The sequence below is a fragment of the Drosophila albomicans genome, chromosome 3, assembly GCF_009650485.2.
Source record: "Drosophila albomicans strain 15112-1751.03 chromosome 3, ASM965048v2, whole genome shotgun sequence".
Classification (NCBI taxonomy): domain Eukaryota; kingdom Metazoa; phylum Arthropoda; class Insecta; order Diptera; family Drosophilidae; genus Drosophila; species Drosophila albomicans.
This window is the reverse complement of record NC_047629.2, coordinates 50,054,135-50,073,011: the sequence shown is the minus strand read 5'-3', so window position 1 is coordinate 50,073,011 and position 18,877 is coordinate 50,054,135. Positions and strand designations below refer to the sequence as shown.

The window sequence follows — 18,877 nt, the reverse complement described above, 5'->3', positions numbered from 1 at the left end:
GTTGCACACACACACACACACAACACACACTAGATAGATAGTTGGAAGACAACTCAATGCTCAACGCTTTGCTTTGCTTTGCTTTGGCTTGGCGCAAAGTTGTCGGCTATGAAAAATGGATCTGCTCCAGAAGATTTCAGTAATCTCGTTCGTCACACTTGGCCGCTCAAGTACGAATTTATGAAGCCCCATCACAGTCAGAAGTGAACTTGCTTTTACCCACCTCCCTCTATACCTCCCTCCCTCCCTTTCATTTCTTCGATGGAGCATTGGACTGGACAGGGCTAAAGCTTACTCTCGGGCTCAAAAGTTATATTAACTTGTAACGCTTGTTGCGCGTTGATCTTTGCTTTTGTGAAAGAAATGCACTCAAGAATGTAACGCGCGACTGAGCAAAGTGTCAGGCCAGAGTTAGATACAAATATGAATGTATCTCTCTCGTGTTGCAAGCAAGTTCAATAGATTGTTACAGCAGCCGCCTCAATTGTCTGAGAGATTTTTTGAAACAATGCGAATACAGGTGGAATTGGAATTGGTCAATTAAAGATTGCCGCAACTCATTTGCATGGCAAGCGTCTCATTTGCGCCTTTTGCGAAATCACATTGACGGGCGCAAAAAATAGCAAATGGGCGTTGACTCTGCCACAAAATGTTGTAAGCCCCCCTCTCCATACAATTATTATGATGACGATGTCGTCGTCGACGTCGTTGGGCGTATAATGAACTTTTACGAAAAATTCCATTTTCATACCATTTGCTTTCTGTTTCTGTTTTTTTTTTTTTTTTTTTGGTCATGTTTGCGCAAGGGCCTCTCTCTTATCAGACACTGTGTGTATTGTGTGTGTGTGGCAATACCTTTTGAGCATTTAAGGCCTGCCCAATAGCCATTTTGGCCATTCCGCCTGACAATAGCACACAATTTCCCCACTCAACGCAGACACAGTCTCGCTTGCATATTTTAAAATTAATTAAATGCAAAATGGTTTTTCTTGTTGCGCCCCGTTTTATGCAATTTACAGTTTTACAATTGACGTAAAATATAATTAAAATCGTTGGGGTACAAAAAAAGTAAAGCCAGTTCAGAACTCGCGTTGCGATGCGACGTATTCAATCAATGGATTGCAGACAAAATGCACTTTTATTGCATTTAACAACAACCAAATTGCAAAAAGCCAACCAAAATACAGTAAAAATGCAACAAATATATATAGAATAAAACGCGTAATCTAACACGAAAAAAATGGCAAACAAACCGCTGAATACACTGCCAAAGAATAAGAGAGAAAATAAATTTGATTTGACTTTTTCTTATTTATTTATTTGCTGAAAATGAAGACAAAAGCGCGCGACTAACTTAAATATGTTAATTTCAACATATATTGTTTATTTACTAATGAACTTCAAGAACAGGTTCCATTGACAATCTTAACGATCGAAAAGTTCTATTCGATCGCATCTTTCTTTGCCTTGCGCTGTTCCAACTTAATTTGCTTCATTTTGCTACCTAACAACATTAAGTTCGATGAGCTTCTAATGACAATCATCCAGTATTTATAGAGTCAGTCAGTTTTTTCTGTCTTCTGGGTCGTATAGTTGGATTTGGATGACATTAACAGCAAAACCGTTGCAGTTATGCCCAAGCTAGACTAATTTGCATAGCAGCACAATCAACTTGAAGATCATCTTAATTTTTTCTCTCTTCTCAGCTGCATGGGGTCAAAAGCATTCGGTCTTTTCATAGAGCATTTTGAATGCAACACAATGCCAAACACACACACAAAAGAAATGTGCATTGCCATGTAACCATGTAAATGTAATAATAAATATTTGTTGGCTTTTGTAGTGCAGTGTTTTTTGATTCAATACCCTGCGGTGAACAGTGTTAGGCAAAGGGCATGCCAGCAATATGTTATATAACTTGTAACTAGCTGAAAAGGTTTTCTTTCGTTCGTTCGTATTCGTATTCATCTTTTTGATTCACAATCTCGTATCGCATTTATTTGTTTATTTTAGAGGCGGCTTTCTTCCCAACGGCAATCACATAAATTGGTTTCCTACAATTGAGTTTAGAATTTATGTTTGTAACGCATAGCTAACCTAATTTAAATTGTTTTCTATATTTGACATTTCAATTGAGTTAATAACTTAATATGCGTATAGAGACCTATTCAGGAAATTTATTTCGACACATTTTTAAAGCTGATTTGAGTCGAATAATTTGTTGTTCATTTGATAGTTGCTTTTTTACAATAAAAGCTTAGATCTATTTTGTATTTTAAATAAATCTTTAAAGGTAGCAAAAAAAATATATTTTGGAATATGATTTATTAGAGCTATGCACACTAGAAAATTTTTGATTTATATTAATTTCATTTCAATGTATCTAAAATGAAATAATGTATTTTATATTTATTATTTTTTGTAGCTATTAAATATATAATCCAGCTCTCTTTTCAAGCTTTTACTTATTTAATAAATCTTTAAACCTTTAATATTATTCAACAAGTTTTAAAAGCTGATTTCTTAGACTTATCTAAAATAGAATAATTTTTTGATATTTATTTCCTTTTGATTATTGAAGCCAAGTTCACTGTTGAGCTTTTGTTTTTTATATTTAAACTTTTAAACCTTTCATTTTAATCGGCAACTTGAAGTCGAGTACTTTCGAGTGCATTCTGTGCGTTTGTGTTGCATCGTGTTGTTGCAAATTTGCTTGTTGCATTCTGCGGCTGTCGACATTTGTTGCCAGTTTGTCTGACTGTCAGTCTGTCTGTCCGTCTGTCCGCCTTTCAGTTTATCTGTCCCGTTCCGTTTCGTCCCGTTCGCTGTCGCTTTGTTTGTTGATTGTTTTTCGCATTTAATTTTGCATTACTTTTGCTGCAATGTTGCAGTTTTGATTTCTGTTGTCAGCAGCAGCAGCTACGTAAAAAACCAAATGCAAAGCACAAAAGGGCGTGTCGCCCATTTCGAATGTGTTTTGTCTGTGACTTTTGTTTATTCATGCAAAGTTTTCTGTGTGCTTTGTTGAGTTTTTACTTTCACTGCTCGTTACAAACAACAAAAAAAATGCAAAAAAAATGCTTTGAACGGCCCCAAAACCGGCAACTTGTCCGTCGGCCACCCACAGGGCGAAACGCTACACAAAAAAAGTAAACAAATTGAATTTCCTTGAGTTCACATACACAGCCAGCGGGTTGCAACTCTTTCACCTGTCAACCGAATGCAGCGTTAACCTCATTATCAGCCAATCATTATAGCTCTCTGTAATGATGCTTAATCAGGGAGAGAAAGAGTGAGAGACCAAAGCGCAAAAATTTTCCTAATGAATCCAATGGAATATGGCCATGGACAACTAAGATGCAGTTTGACTTTTATGATTTCCATTGCATAGCATTTGTTATGGTGTGTGGTAAATCAACAACGGCAAATAGAAAACACGAAAGAAACAAGTAAGAAAGCTACAGGCGAGTGTTGCTAGACTGATAGATACTCGAAATCCAAGGCAGTGCGGTATTATTCTTAAAATATACCAAATTAATATACCGAAAAAATACTAAAATGTGATGTTGGTTATATTTTGTATATTGGTATATTCTTTTGAATAAAAGCAAACCGATGTATTGTTCATAAAATAAACAGAATTTATATTCCGTAAAAATACTAAAATATACCAATGCCTATATTTGGTATATTGGAAAATATACTCTTGAATACCAGCAAAACGGTGTGCTGTTATTCTTAAAATATGCAAAATGAATATACCGCAAAAATACTGAAATATACCTTTTGTTATGTTTGGTATATTGATGTATACTTTTAAATAAAAGCATATAATCTGTGTATTATTTCCAAAATATACTAAATTTATATTCAGTAAAATACTGAAATATTAACCATTGGAATATTTCAGTATTTTTACGGAATATAAATTTGTTATATTAACATAGTGCGACATTCGAAATATTATATTCACCAGATTGTCAGCCAAAGCAACTAAGACCCGTAGTACGTTGGCAGGCACAAAGTTATAATACCCTTCTACCACATGGTTAGCGGGTATAAAAATCAATAGAAAATCCCCCCACAAACGTCAAACACCTGATATCTGTAAAGAAAAAACCTGATGCTGCAAATGAAGTGAACTGCAAAGCTGACGAGATGCCAAGCTGCAGAGCTTCAGAGTTGCGGTGGGTGAATTCACGGCACTCGAGAGTCGGCAACGGTGATCTATGTGCGTATGCCATAAATCGTAACAATAACAACATTGCCACTTGGCCAGACAAGTGGCAGACAACACCAGCAGTAGCAGCAGCAGCATCTGGCAGCTCAAGCTGGACATGGACATGCGATTTCACTTGACTGAGATATAGAAAGAGTGAGAGACATAAGCAAAGTGTTTGACTTTACTTTTGTGCTGCGACTGCGACTGAGACTGCGAACACATTTCCCTCGAGTGACTTTCTAAGCATCAGCTGCTGTCGGTCTGTCTGTCCATTTTTGTTGTCTGGTTAACAATTCCAATTGTTGTTGCAACATGAGAAATGCGGAGCTGTAGCTGTTCAATGTGTGTGTTATCACTGCTCTGAAAATCCCATTTATTTCATATTACAACACACTCTTGCACACACACAAAAAATATGGAGACTCTGCTCAACTCTGGCTGCTTGTTTAGTGCGCTCACAAAATATTGTCGCACACTCGCACACACACACACACACACACAGAGCACAGCACAACAACTCATAAAAAGCCCATTTATAACTGTTAACTTATACAAAAGTATTTACAGACGATTTAGCCGCTCACCGAATTACGACCAGCGCACAATTGCAATTGTTTATTTGTGTTATGCCACGCCCTCTGCCTCCCATTCTCCTCGGAGTTCCGTCAACATTGCCGCCGTGCTGCCACTTTGCAGTACTCCAATAAAAGTGTTGTGTATCGTTTGTTTTTGTTGTTGTTTGTTAGCTGTTATTGTTGCTATTATTACAGTTGTTTTTGTTTAGTGGCCAACACAGCAGCAGCTGCTGCTGCTGTTGCTGCTTTTCTCCCTTTCCTCTCGCCTTTCTCCCTGTGTTGCTGACACGCACAAAATTTTTCAATGCAGTGTTACAAAAACTCAAGTGCGAAAATACAAGTAAATGTTATATATCTATATATTTATCATAGAAACAACAAAAACAACAATAATAACCGGAGAGAAAGGGAATTGCTGAGTGCTGCCTTTTGTTCTACAATGGCAAGGGTGTTGATGTTGAGTGGGTGGCAGCTGGTGTGGTTTTACGGCTGACATTTAGTCATGGGCACAACAAGGTGTAAAAGACTAAGCACTTTACTCAGCTACACGGCACACAATACATAGTTTAAAGTGCTGTTGTGCTCAATTCCAAGTGTAGCTAAAAGAATAGATCATTAATAAAATTTGAACAGGCTGTCTGAGAGCATTTATATATTCAATTTTGTATTTAAAATTTAGAGCATCATACCATGAACTTAACCGTCTAGCCACAGAGTTTACTTGAGACTGTCATCATATAATTAGTATTATCGTATTATTATTGTTAGGTGGTAATAAATATATGATATTTGATATCAAATGACTTCAAAACCTTTCGCTTCTTAAATAATTCATATTATTTAATAAATGCCTCAAGATACTCTTGGGTTTTAGAGGGTTAAGATCTCTCTTTTCCTACGCAGTACATCTTAAAATTAGTTTTAAAAACCTCTTAAAACTTGCACATATTTTCGTGCTGTTGCTACGAAAAAAAGTAGCCCCTTTTTTGTAGTACCTTTTAATATACTCGACTAGCTATTACAATCCCTTCTTCTGGCTGACTTTGAAAGCTGCAACAAAGTTTGAAGTGCGCTTTTTCCATTTACAACATTTTTGGAGTCGACAGCGCTCACTCGGAGTTCATGTAAATTGCCTAGAAAGGTAGCACAGTTGCCCAAAAACTTTCACATCTTTAGACGTTTTTATTTTCTGAGAAAAGCGCAAAAAAAAAGCAACCAACACTCAAGTTTTTCTCAGACACTAAATTGCAATATTGCAAGTCAGAAAGAGACAGCGCAAAGCACATTCATGAGAATCGCATAGAGAGGCCATCGGGATTGAAGCGAACCGAACGAACAAACGAACATTCACCAGAGTCAACAGTAGTTCGTTGGCAGTGTCACGCGCTCTGTTTGTTTTGGACTTGCAACGATTACAAAAAAACAATAATATTTGCATTATATTTTATCTGCTGTCATGCAGGTTTGGGCAGCATTTAAACGGAATATATACTATATATATATATATACTGTATATCGATGGGAAATGCATATGAGAATGGGTTTTGAAAAACCCATTTTAAAAGCATTAAATTTATGTTGGCCATTGTTGACTTTTATGTGTGTTCGTTTCGCTGTTGTCAGCGCCATATTCCATATTGATTTTGGTTTAAATAATAAACTAACGTTTTATTCTTTGTTCTCTCTTTCTCTCTCGTTTGTATTTTCAGGCAGCCCTTGTAAAGGCTCAAAAGCTCTGGATAGTTAGCACAAGGTGAGTTAAAAAGGAAAAAACTGTATTTTTGTTTCTTTTTTTTTGTGCTTGGGCGCTTATTAAAAAGCTGACAGGCTCTTGGAAAATGGAAAACCGCACACACACATAGCCAAGGAGAAAGAAACTGCAGCATTTTTTAAGAATTGGGACAGCAAGACGCATAAATAACCAACATGCCAACTGAAAGAAAGACAGCGAGAGATAGAGACAGAGAGAAAGATAGAAAACTCGAAAAAAAACACAGCACTTAGAATAGCAAACAAACAAGAGTTAGCGACAAAGTCGTGAGACAGGATTACAAGGGGAAGGAGAGGTGGAGATGTTAGGGTAACTGCAACTAAATACAAGTGCCGCCAGTGTGTTAAGATGAGACGCAAAGCGTAGCGTCATTGTGAATCCCCTCTCCACCCCGCCCCATCTAGCAATTGCAGTGGCATTGGGCAAAAAGAAAGCGCCGCATTTTGCCTGGCAAACAGATACCGGTTCTCAACGGCACTGAGAAACAGCTGGACAGACGGACAGGTTTACTTTTCCGTTGGGGAACTGCCAGCTCAGTGTTGTGTGTGTGTGACAAATCAAGCGAGAAAAAAGCCCGTGCGAGAACCGCGTGAAACGTCAATGGCCCAGAGGAACAACAACTGCAACAGCAGCTGGAACCACAACTTATACTATGAACTGTGAGTACTCGAAGTCGGCACACACACTGCGTAATGGCAGCAGGAAATTGAAAAAACTTGCCAGCTTCGCTGTGTGCATTCTCACTAAAACTGCAGTTGCTTTGCTGTCTGTTTATACCCGTTACCCATAGGGAAGAAGGGTATTATAACTCTTGATCAATCTCTACAGCTGAGACGATATAACATAGCCTATGTCTGTCCTTATAATAACAGATGAACCAAATTTTGAAGCTAGAGTCTTGAATTTAGGTGCATACAATAATAACTAAAGTCTTTATGAATCCTCAAAATTTGGTTGCGATTAGATAATTGTAAAAGTTATTTAAGAAATCCTTTGCTATGGGCAACAACGCCTTCTTACTTTCAGTTGCTTTGGCTGACCATCTGGTATATTTTACGACTCCTTGGTATATTTTGAATGTATAGCTTTATCAGTATACCAAATATAGTCATTGATATATTTCGGTATATTTGAGGTATAAAAATATGGTATATTTTGTATGTAGTACAATATCAATATACAAAATATAGCATATCTTTAGAATTTTGTTGCCATATTAATTTGAGATATGTTGAATCAATATACCAAATATAGCCTTGGGTATATTCTAGTATACTGCGACATATTAATTAGGTATACTTGAAATGTAGTACTTTATCAAAACGGCTAACGGGTATCTCATAGTCTTGAAATTTTTGTCTATTTCCCAACAAACACTTTAGCAGTTGAAACAAATTTCGTTCGTTTTTTCTTTGCGATGATTTATTCAGCTTTATTGCTTATCTTCTCTTAACTCCAACTTAATATTAGAAACAACTAAAAACTTAAAGTCCCTCGACTGACTTAATAAACTACTGCATCTAATCTTAAAATCGAGTCTGCTGCTGTCTGTTGTTTCGCCCGAATTTGGCCTCCAGACACTGTCGCCGCTTGCGCTGTTGCTTCAGCTGGTGCTGTTGCATGTTGTGCTTTAATATATCACGATATTGGCGCTCACGTAGCAATGCGTCCAGCTGCTGTTCGCTGGGCGCCTGCCACTTCCATTGGCAACGCTGCAACCGGATCAGTTCATCGGTCAGCTTCAGTTTGGTGTTTGCTATGGCCATGAGGCGACGAAAACGCTTCGGGCGTTGCAACTCCTGGCGATGCAAAAACAATGCATAGCTCAACGTCTCACGGCCATTTCTCTTATCCCAGTTGCACGACATTGTTGCAAGTTGAGTGTATTTGAATTCGTATTTGGCAAATTGCAAAAAAAGAAAGAAAATCGATGTGCTTCCGTCTTGCTTGTCGACAAACGAATGATGCAATCTCGGTGGCAGTGGCAGGATTTTAAATGTTCACAGGTAGCCAATGAAAGCTGATGAGGCCAGGACATCAGACCATGAGGCTATGCAATCGGAGCGCATACCTGGCTAGACCAGGTAGGATTTGAATATCAATGACACAAAAACACGCAGACACGTGTGCAAAGTCTCCTTCTGTGGCAACAGGTACGCAATTTGAATTTCACAATTTGCAATTGCGTAAGGTAAAAATGGGTTATTCCTAAATAAATACAACACACATACAGAATTGACAAACGAGATTTGACTTGAGAATTTGTCGCTTCAAATTTAAATTGCACTTCAGGCACATGTAATAAAATTGTAAACCCGAAAGAGGAAAGGGATTTTAGCACTCGTTACTGTACTTACAGCAAGTTGATTGCATTGAACACAAATATATATGTACATACATATATCTAAATTTTCAAGGCGGAGCCTAAAAGATAATTTTATACTCAAATCTATGTATAACACCTGGAAAAGAATTTAACTTTTATTTCTTGCTGAAAGTGAACAGAACTTTAAGTAGACTAACTGAGCAGGAAAAGAAATACAAATCAAAGAATTCAATTTAATTTGTAATGCATAATTTTCACTAGTTATGAAAAGATTCGAATCGAGCTATAAAAGAAATAAAATTGAATCTAATTTGTTAATTGCGAAAGTTATAAATTAAATAAGGAAATTCAGTTGAAATGAAACTCTGTTTTAACTCAATTTGATTCTATTTAAGTTTTGAAGTGTTAGAGTCATCGGGGTCAGTTATTGGCAATAATTTTTAAGCAATTTTTTTTTAATCAGTCCAATTTATGGGTCATTTTTTCTAGTATATATTTTTACACAATTTAAATTTATTTATATAAAAGAATATTTAATCCATTCAGTGTCAATTATAGTATTAATGATTTTCAATGGCCTCTTAAAGTAACATCTTTTGAACACTCTTAAAATGGGAATGCATTTATTGGCATCTATTTGTCGCTTTCTGATATAACAGTAATAAAAGAAATTTGAAAGCAAACACATGCGATAAGAAAGATCCAATTGAATTTTATAGATGCATTTGGAAAGGTAATTTGTTGTTTATTTCTTTGCTTATAAAAGCCTGCTTATTTATAATAGTAATATAAAGCATCATAAAAGAAAGTCTGGAGATGAATTCAGTAATGGGGCTAATGTAACTATCTTTTTTAGTTGATAATTTATAAGTACTTAAGATGTTAAGTAGCTACAATATTATAAGCGAACAGAGTACTTAGAAAAGAAGGTTAAGGCTGCCAAAACTAGATGAAAACTTTCATATTTAAAAACCTAAGATCTTGCATTGTAAACTATGATTAATTACATGAATTGAAGAAATAGTTTCTATGAAAATCGAATGAATCGTAGGCTTCGCTTTGTGCAATTCATTTTATTTATTTTTTCTCAAGCGGCAGCCTTCTAATTTAGTAGTAACCCAGAATTTACAAAGTTCACAGCAGGGTCTAGGGCTTCGCATCGATTTATTAAGCAACACTAGGCAGAAAGAGTTGTAAAAAACAAAAACAGCGATTTATTGAATGTCTGTGGCCAATCAACTTTATGCTTCTATTGAAGTTTCAAGTTGAACTCAAAAGACTAATCACAATCTAATATGGGCAAACTCTGATGGTTCGCAAAACAACTCAAAACCGAAAAAAACTGAGCTGGCGCTCTTGAAAATGTGTTCGTGTTGCATGCCCCATGGCGGAGTTTTCGCGCGTTGCCTGCTGCCTGCTGCCATTTGCAAATGCGCTTTGCATGTTGCTGCTAATTGGCAGCAGTTGTCGATGGAACAGTTTTTACTTCAGCCATGGCAACAGCAACACCAACAACAACAACACTAACAACAACATCTTCTGCAGTTGCTGTTGCTGCAGCTACTTTGGTTCTAGCCTCGTTTTCATTTCGGACGTGGATTGCATGATTAATGAACGCCGTTATGCTTTTACGAGCAGTGCGAAGAGACCGGAGGAGAGTTGAAGCCGCCGCAGCTGCCATGTAATTGAAGCGCATGCGCCGCTGCCTGTTTGGCCCATTGCATAAGCCAGCTTTAGCTGTTACTGCTTTTGCTGCCTCCATAAAACTGCGCACAAGAAACAATAAAACACCAGCAAATTAGAAATTACCTTTTATGTGCAATACAACGGGGGTAACAAACAACTAACACACGCACAAAAAATGGTAACAAATTTACACACAATGAGCACTTGGCAAGTCAAAGGCAGAGAGCCAAAGTCTTAGCCAAGACCCCAGAGCCGAGGGCTATAGGCCTTCTGGCAGTGCGTGCATTACGTCAGCATCGAACGCCTCATTAAGGCAACTTAGCGCTCAGCTCAGTTCAGTTCAGCGTTGCGTTCGCTACGTTCGTTGAAAATCGGAACTGTATATGCTGTATATGCGGAAATTGAGATGAGATGCGACTAGATAGTGCTCCTAATGGGTTCACATTCAAAGCACAACACAGTTACGTAAGCAGATACAACTGTTGCTGCTGGCAATCGTCTCGCTAGATAGAGATACTGAGTTGAATGTGCTAGGGCTAGGATGGAGACGAAGCCTTAGCTAAAATCGTTTATAACTTTACATACCTATAGAAATGTTCATTAAACTGCTAGGGAATGTCACACTGTAATCTGCTAGAAATGTATCTACAATAGACTATTTGGTTAACACCAAACATCTTCATATGAGTTATATTATCAAAAAGTATATAAACATAATTTTCTTTACTGTTAAGATTCGGCCACAAACGAACCTTCATCGCTTCATGCATTTTCAATCACTAAGATACGATATTATTAGCAAAATAAACTAAAATATATTAATATAAACACAAACGATTGACTCACTAGAAAATGAGTAATGAGTATTATTATAATTATGTATTTTTCTCTACAAGCGAATATTTCATAAAAAAATTTAATGAAACTGTAAGTAAAAATGTTTAATTGTAAATGAAATGCATTATCAATGCATATAAAAATAATTTTTTTTCTCTACATATAAAAATAATTTTTTTTTCTCTACAAGCGAATATTTCATAAAACAAATTTAATGACTTTGTAAGTAAAAATGTTTAATTGTAAATGAAATGCATTATCAATGCATATAAAAATAATTTTTTCCAGAATATTGTGTACTGTCAAGATACAGATACATATTATTCTTTATCACTTGATGACTTCATGTGTTTTGTTCGCAAATAATGTATAAAATAAAATAGTTTTAGATATTCAGTCACTGACCGAGAAAAATATTAGATATCAACTGAAAAATGCTAAAAAAAATATACTAAAATATATAATATAAATACCTCAATATAAGCTATAAAAATCTATTTATCTCTTTCATTTTTATAACTACATGTTTCATTAAAGAAAAATAAAATGTATTCTAAATTAAGAAGAAAGCATTTTGAAAGAAATGTATTGACAGTGTGTGTAAATCAAGTAGCTACAGATACAGAAACAAAATGAAACTTAACATATTGCAGTCACATATGTTGTGTGCAAATAATTCTGCAAATAAAACAGTTTGTGATATTCATAACAAACCAATGTTACCAGCAAGCGCTTTTTGAAAAACTAAATACTTAAAGTACAAATACAAGCAACTGTCTTACTATAAAATTTAAAGTATGTATCTACAATTGTCTATTTTTGTTCAAAAGCGTTTGATTCACTGAACACAAAGCGAAATGAATCCCCAAGAGACTTCATATTAACAAAACAAATACCTTAATATAACTGAATTCTTAATTTAATGAATACCGTCGAGTTACATATAGAAATGCATCTTTTACGTCTCATATACAGCAATGAACTTTGCAATAGCATTGCGACAGAGACAAAACTATATAACGGTTTTCATTGCATATTCCTTTTCGTTAATTTATCTATTGCACATTATATATACATTAAACCTCCATCTTAAGATACAAAGTTATTAGTCAAAGCATTTTCCACAAACTCAAATATTTCAGTCCATTGAATCCATTGGCATTTGCTTAGCTTAAAGAACCTAACTCTCTCGCTAATTAACACAAGCCGAAAAATACGAGTGTAGAATGAAATAAAGGATATAAATAATGCTGTGTATTTGCAGTCAGCTGATGCCCTAGAAACTTTGTCAGTTGCAGTTCGCATTACAATTTTTATCCGACAATACGCAAAAATTTAACTGTCCGCTGCCCGAAAACTCTCCGTGAACACCGAGAACAACAAAAAACTTTTGCAGTGGCACGAAAAATGTATTTTTGGGAAACATAACAGAAAATTTTCCAACTACAAAACTACATGGAACAAGAGAAAAAAACACAGTAACGACAACAACAACCAGAAGACATAACTGGACACATCAAAATGCACATAAATAATAAAAATAACCAAGCAAAGAGGACGACGACCAAAACAGGAACCAGTACTGCAACAGAACTCTATACAAAAATAAAACAAATACAAAAAAAAATGTAGAGAAAACAAAGAACAAGAAGAGAAGCAAATGTGGAAATGCTTTTGTTTCGACAACTCGAAACTGTTAATAATAAAAGCGCTGCAAAATTATGAAATTAATTTCAAATTTTAATTATGCAACAGTGGCTGCAACATGTAAATTGAACACAGAATGCCAAAAGTTGCCACAACAGTTCCGGCAGCAGTTGTTGCAAGTTGTCCTCCAGTTGCCCAGTTGCCCAGTTGCTGCTGCTGCTCATTGTGTGGTCTCTGTGGAGTCTGGGTAGGATTAGTGATAGTTGAAAACCAGACCGCACACTGGACTTACAGTGACAACAATTCGTACACACACACATACACAGAGAGACTCACTCACATGCTGAAGCTTTGGGTAGCCGTGAGAATCTAGACGCTGCTCAAGTTTGATTAGAGTTAAGCCCAAAATTAGTTGCCTCTGTGTGTGTGCTAAGCGACCTTTTGGTCCGGGGTATAATAATGAAGTCATGAAGTTTGCTGAACGTAAATTCTTAATTAACATGTGTGTTTGTGTGTGTGTGCGATGTCTTGATTTAGTTTGCATCCACCAAAAATATGAATATCAATTAGCATACTCGTAATTTTGTTGATTAGCTAGCCATCAATATTTCACTAAGATCACAACTCGAACTGAACTAATATCTATAATTTAGAGAGCTTAAAGTTCCATTAGAGTAGAGCATGTGATGTTCGTTGTTGGGCGTTGTTAATGCTCCACACTCGCACACTCGCACACACTCACACTCTTGTAGCAATCCGAGTGTTAATCGTTCTCATTCAGGCAGCTGACAGGCGAACAAGCATGATAACAACAACTCCAGGAACTATAACAGCTTTTTCTGGGAATGGGAAAATGTTGGATACGAAAACTTGGCTCTTCAACTTATTAGCGCACAGTTTAATAGGCTCAATTAATGTCAACTTCGTTTCTGCGACTGCTGCTGCTGCTTCGTAGTTGCCATTGCCCTTTGGGCCAAGTGAAATTTTTGGCAGAAACCAAACGAATCGAAAGGAAAGGAAAGGAAAGTTTTATTTGGCCATTGATTGGCGCGCTTCGTTGCATGCGAAAAGCAAACTTTTTGAATTGAACATTTGTCGAAATGCATAAAAATTAATTAACAAGCTGCTGCTGCTGCTGCTGCTGCCTAACTGATTTCGTGTATTATTAGAATTATTAGCAGACGCAGCAGCAGAAAAAAGTAGACAAAAACGAAAACAAAAAGCAGAGTAAGAGAATTTTTAATTGGCTTTTGCACGCAGATTCTCAACGTCGTCGTCGCCATCGTCATGCATTTAAGCCTAATTAACTTTCTACTTAGTGCTTCGAGTTTTTCACAGTTTTTCACAGCGCGTGTTTTACGTTCTGTCTTTTTAGCTATATTTTTTTTTTGTTATTTTTTCGCTTGTGAATGAATCTTTAGCTTCGTCTTGTGTGCATTTTGCATTGTTTGTTTATTTTTCTCTCTCGCTGCTCGCTGTTGTTGTTGCCTTTTACACTGCGTCAACTTCTAATTTCATTTGAAGCCTTCGCGTCCGCTTTGATGCCACGGCCAAGCGTTGAATTCTGCTTTTGAAAAAAAGTGGCAACAGCAAGGTGAAAAGTAGGTGAATGTTAAGCAGTCAATGGTCCAACAACAATGTTGCTGCTGCTGCTGCAACAAAAGAAAAGCGACAACAACTGAAGCAACAACAATGATGAAGAGTAAACAACATTTTAGCACAAGAGCAGCGAAAAGGGTTACAAAGCTAGCAACAACAACAGCATCAAGAGTCGCCAAAAAGACAAAAGACAAACAAAACAAACATATCAACTCAAAATGCTATAGTACCTTCCTTTAATCCCCCCTTTTCCCCCACCTCACTGCTTGTTATTGTTGCTGCCGTTTTGCTGCTGCTGATGGCGCTGATAACTTGGCTGACTATAAAGTCGACCGTCAACAGTCGACGTTACTGAAGCTGCTGCCTTTTGCCTTCTGCTTTTGTCGCCTTTTGCTTCTTTTACTTCACTTCTTCGCCCACACCGGAAGTGCATATTAAGCGTTTTTAATTTCCAGTTTCGCACAACTTGAAAAACTGTTTGCAAAGCAGTAACAAGGCAAGGCAACAATAACAAGAGGAATACACAAGAATAGCAAAAGCACCGATCTCTAAGAGATGCTCTTTTGTTAACGCAAAGATACATTAAATCTTTAAGACATTGAAAATTAAAGTTACGAGATCGTAAGGGAAATTGATAAAACTTTATTTGTATTCTTGTGAACTAGATGAAATCAAATGAAGTCTTTTCTGGCTTATAGATACTAATGAGTCCGGTGTTTAATAATCTGTTAGAACCATTAATGAACATAATCATACTAGACTTCCAAAGAGTTGAACTAATTTAATCAGAATATCATGATTTGAGCTTGTAATTTTTGATTAATTTTATAGGAATTTTCCGGCAAATATGTAATGTAGTGGAATGTGACTATTGTGTTAATTCTGATAAAATGTGGAATCAGTTTGAGAACTGAGGCTTTGCGTGGCTTCTTATACTTTGCTAGGTCTGGTCACACATTTCTTTTCAGTCTATTTAATTCAATAAGTTTCTATGTATTTATGAGTAAGGTTAAATCAAAGGAAGTTGGCGCTCATCTGTTTGATAAACTACTAAAATCTTTATAAAAACTAAGTATTTTTGGAGTCTGCATTTTTTAACAAGATAAAATCATATTAATTTAACAGAAGCTGTTTGATAATCTGTTTTTCAATCATTAAAGCACGTAATCTTACCAGAATTTAATAAAGCTTACCTAATTTTTATCAGAATACTCGTACTATTTTGTTTCTGTGTATTTTTGTGCTAGATAAAATCAGATAAAATTTGTGCTTTTTTATTTTTTACTTAAGTCAACTGTTTGCTAATCTATTATAATCATTAAAGCACATAATCTGACCAGACTTTCCAAGAAGTTCCAGCTGTGATACAACTTGACTGATTAACATCACGCTAATGAAAGATAGGCGTGATCTAATTTCTTAAAAGTTGGTTCCATAAATTCAAGTATAATCGACAGTGTTACTTTGCACTGCATTTGATACAATATAGAGAAATTCTGTAATAAATTGTACAAATTCAACATTGTTATTCCCAAATATAACACTTAGTTTCTCATAACATTCAAAATCCATCTCTTGACACCTCGAGTTTGGTAGCAACAATGGCTGACAATGAGCACGAATTTGTGGTGTTGACTGCTTGCAGACTGCAACAACCTCAGGGGGCAACAACTACAACGACACAAACAATTCAAGTGTGCGTGTTAACCTTTTTTTTGTGGTTTTTTTGAGTGGCCTTTTCGTAATCTTGAAGCTTTGACGACGTTGCTGCGCATTTTGTTTCCTGTGAATGTCGCGTTTTTTGTGTTGATGTTTTTTTTGTTAGTTGTTTTTTTTTCGTTTGTAATTTAGCTAGCTTTACAAAAATATTGCCATGTGAGAAATTTGATTAAAGATTTTTTGTTTATTGTTGTGTTCAATGCAGATCTTAATTTGCTTTTACATAATGACTGTCGGGGAGAGAGACTATAAAATTTTAATTACAGGCTTCACGGTGCGCAGGAAAAAAACAAAAAAAACACAAACGACAGATTTGTCCTCTCTCTCGATGCTAAACCTGATGTCGATGTCGATGCTCGGCTGCATGTTGCAGGCGGCAGCAATTTAGTCGACTTTGACATTAATCATTCGCTATTTGAGTTGGCCGTGAAGTGTTAATGATGAACTGTCAGTTACCTGAACATTTACCTGATGAGCTGTAAACAAATTTTTGCAGCATGCGACATAACTGCATTTTATGTCGTTTTTCGTTTTCTGTGTGTTTTCGGTGGTTTTTGGCCGTTTGGCAAACGCGCTGCTGATGGCCGTCTAAATAAATATTCGGTAGGTGCATTTGCCGCACGGGCGATAAATTTTCCAATTTTAACGATTCGGTGAAAATGTCACACAGATTACGTGACTTTGATGCGATTGACATAGTTGCGAGATTTATGCGTGAGCTGCAGTGAAAACCAGGCACAGGCCCAGGCCCAGACCGAGGCCCAAAAACCTAGGCCCCTAAGCCCTTGCCACACTCACATGCACACGTCCCTCTCGTTTTGCCGTTTCCACCTTGTGCACGAACGTGCGTTGCGAGCAATTAGAAAAGCAGCAACGACAACGACAACAACAACTGCAGGCAGAGTGCGGCGCCCACAACGACAGCTAATTTAAATGCCGAGTGTTTGCTGAGACCAGACAGTTGGTTGGTCGCGCTGGTCGCTTTTTGGTCGCAAGCGAGTGAAAGATCACGACCAAAAAAGTTGGCAACGTTGCCAGCAGCAGCAGCAGCGACAGCAACAGCTCCAACAACAACTCCGGCAAACAACTTCAGCAACATCAACAACAACAACGACCAACTTAACGACAATGTTGGAGGCGGCACATGAAAGTTTACGGCGTCGGCAAAAATTGTTTGGCGCATTATTACCTATACCCTGCAGACTGTGATAGATAAGGAGTATATAGATTACTTTAAAATAGTAGATTGTATTAAAATCAAAAAAACATTTCACGCTTTAACAATTCAATAATAGATTTTATTTCAATTTAATCTTGATGTATAACAAATTCATCTAGAAATAATTGATTAAATCTACGAAATATATAGATTATAGAGATGTTTCTAAAGTACTTTTTTAAAAAAACTTTCCATCAATAACTTGGCTAACACTTCATTTTTAATAAAGTAAAGAGTTTAGCTATCAGACCACTCAATCTCTTAATAGATTTTCGTTTTCATACTTCAGTTTGATTTGATTTGATTTTGATTCCCAGCAACTAATTTTATAGGAACTACTTTAAATATTCTTAAAAATGAACTGCAGTTTATTTAAGCGAAATTTACTATAATAAAATAGATTGATTTGTCAACTAAGTAAAGTCTTCAACAGTTGAATCCACCTAAGACGTTAACCCTCAATCTATTTACACCCTTTACTTTTACCGAACATTTGAAACCCTTATTTTCAATTGACACCTACGACACGTAATTTCTATGCGTTACAGGGTATCAGTTAGTCAACTTCCCGCACCTTTTCTTTAGAAACTTGCAATGCAATGAAAAAGGAAAGCGAAAAAACGAAAACGACGCCGAAACCGAAAAGCGAAATGAAATAGACGCGTGGGTTTGGTTTCGTTTGGTTAGCATATAAGAATTCTTGCGAAATGGAAATAAGAAAAAAAAAGAAAATAAATAAATAAAAAACAAAAAAGTGAAGAGAAAAGGTTGTACATATTTCAGATGGTTGACAGAATGGAAAAAATGCCATTTGGCAATCTAGATGAGAATTTAATATGGTCGAGAATAAACAAATCGCTGTTGAAATGACTGAAATGCGAGCGTCAACGTGAAATTAAGTATATGAATTTTCAATATTGCTTAAACGAGTGCCTGCCTCATCCATGTCACTTGTCTTGTCTGCCATTCTTGAAGTGTTTTCGTCTTCATCTTCGTTCTTGCGTTATTGCGTTAACTCCAGAGACAGCTTCCTGTGGTCGTCTGCTTTTCCGCCGGGGCTTTTGACTATGTTAATGGAAGATGAAGTGTACGATTTCGTTGTTCAGTCGTATTTGTATTCCATTTCAGTTTTCAATTTGTCGCGCGCGGGTCGCCGTTCTCTAATTTCCTTTAGTGCGCAAATGCAAAGAATTGCAAATGTTAAGCATACGCCCCGTTATCTCCCCATCGCATCGCACCGTTTGTCACAATGTTGTTTGCAATTGCGATTATTTTG

The 18,877-nt window shown here is 36.5% G+C and overlaps 2 protein-coding genes across 3 annotated transcripts in view; one reads left to right on the top strand and one right to left on the bottom strand.

Moving 5' to 3' along the window:
• LOC117572790 (zygotic gap protein knirps-like) overlaps positions 1 to 18,877 on the top strand; it is a 91,867-nt gene that overhangs the window by 13,877 nt on the left and 59,113 nt on the right. The window contains exon 2 of one of the 2 annotated variants that reach the window (XM_034255893.2): positions 6,507 to 6,550. The exons of the other annotated variant lie outside the window; for it this stretch is intronic. The gene's annotated coding sequence lies outside the window, so the exon portion shown is untranslated. The remainder of the gene's footprint in view (positions 1 to 6,506; positions 6,551 to 18,877) is intronic. 2 annotated transcript variants of the gene reach the window in all.
• LOC117572002 (uncharacterized) lies at positions 8,095 to 8,880 on the bottom strand. The gene has a single exon (XM_034254517.2). The coding sequence runs from the start codon at positions 8,434 to 8,436 to the stop codon at positions 8,095 to 8,097; it is 342 nt and encodes a 113-aa protein (XP_034110408.1). The 5' UTR covers positions 8,437 to 8,880.

Coding starts and splice junctions, on each gene's coding strand:
- LOC117572002 (XM_034254517.2), bottom strand. CDS start 8,436: ATGTCGTGCAACTGGGATAAGAGAAATGGCCGTGAGACGTTGAGCTAT.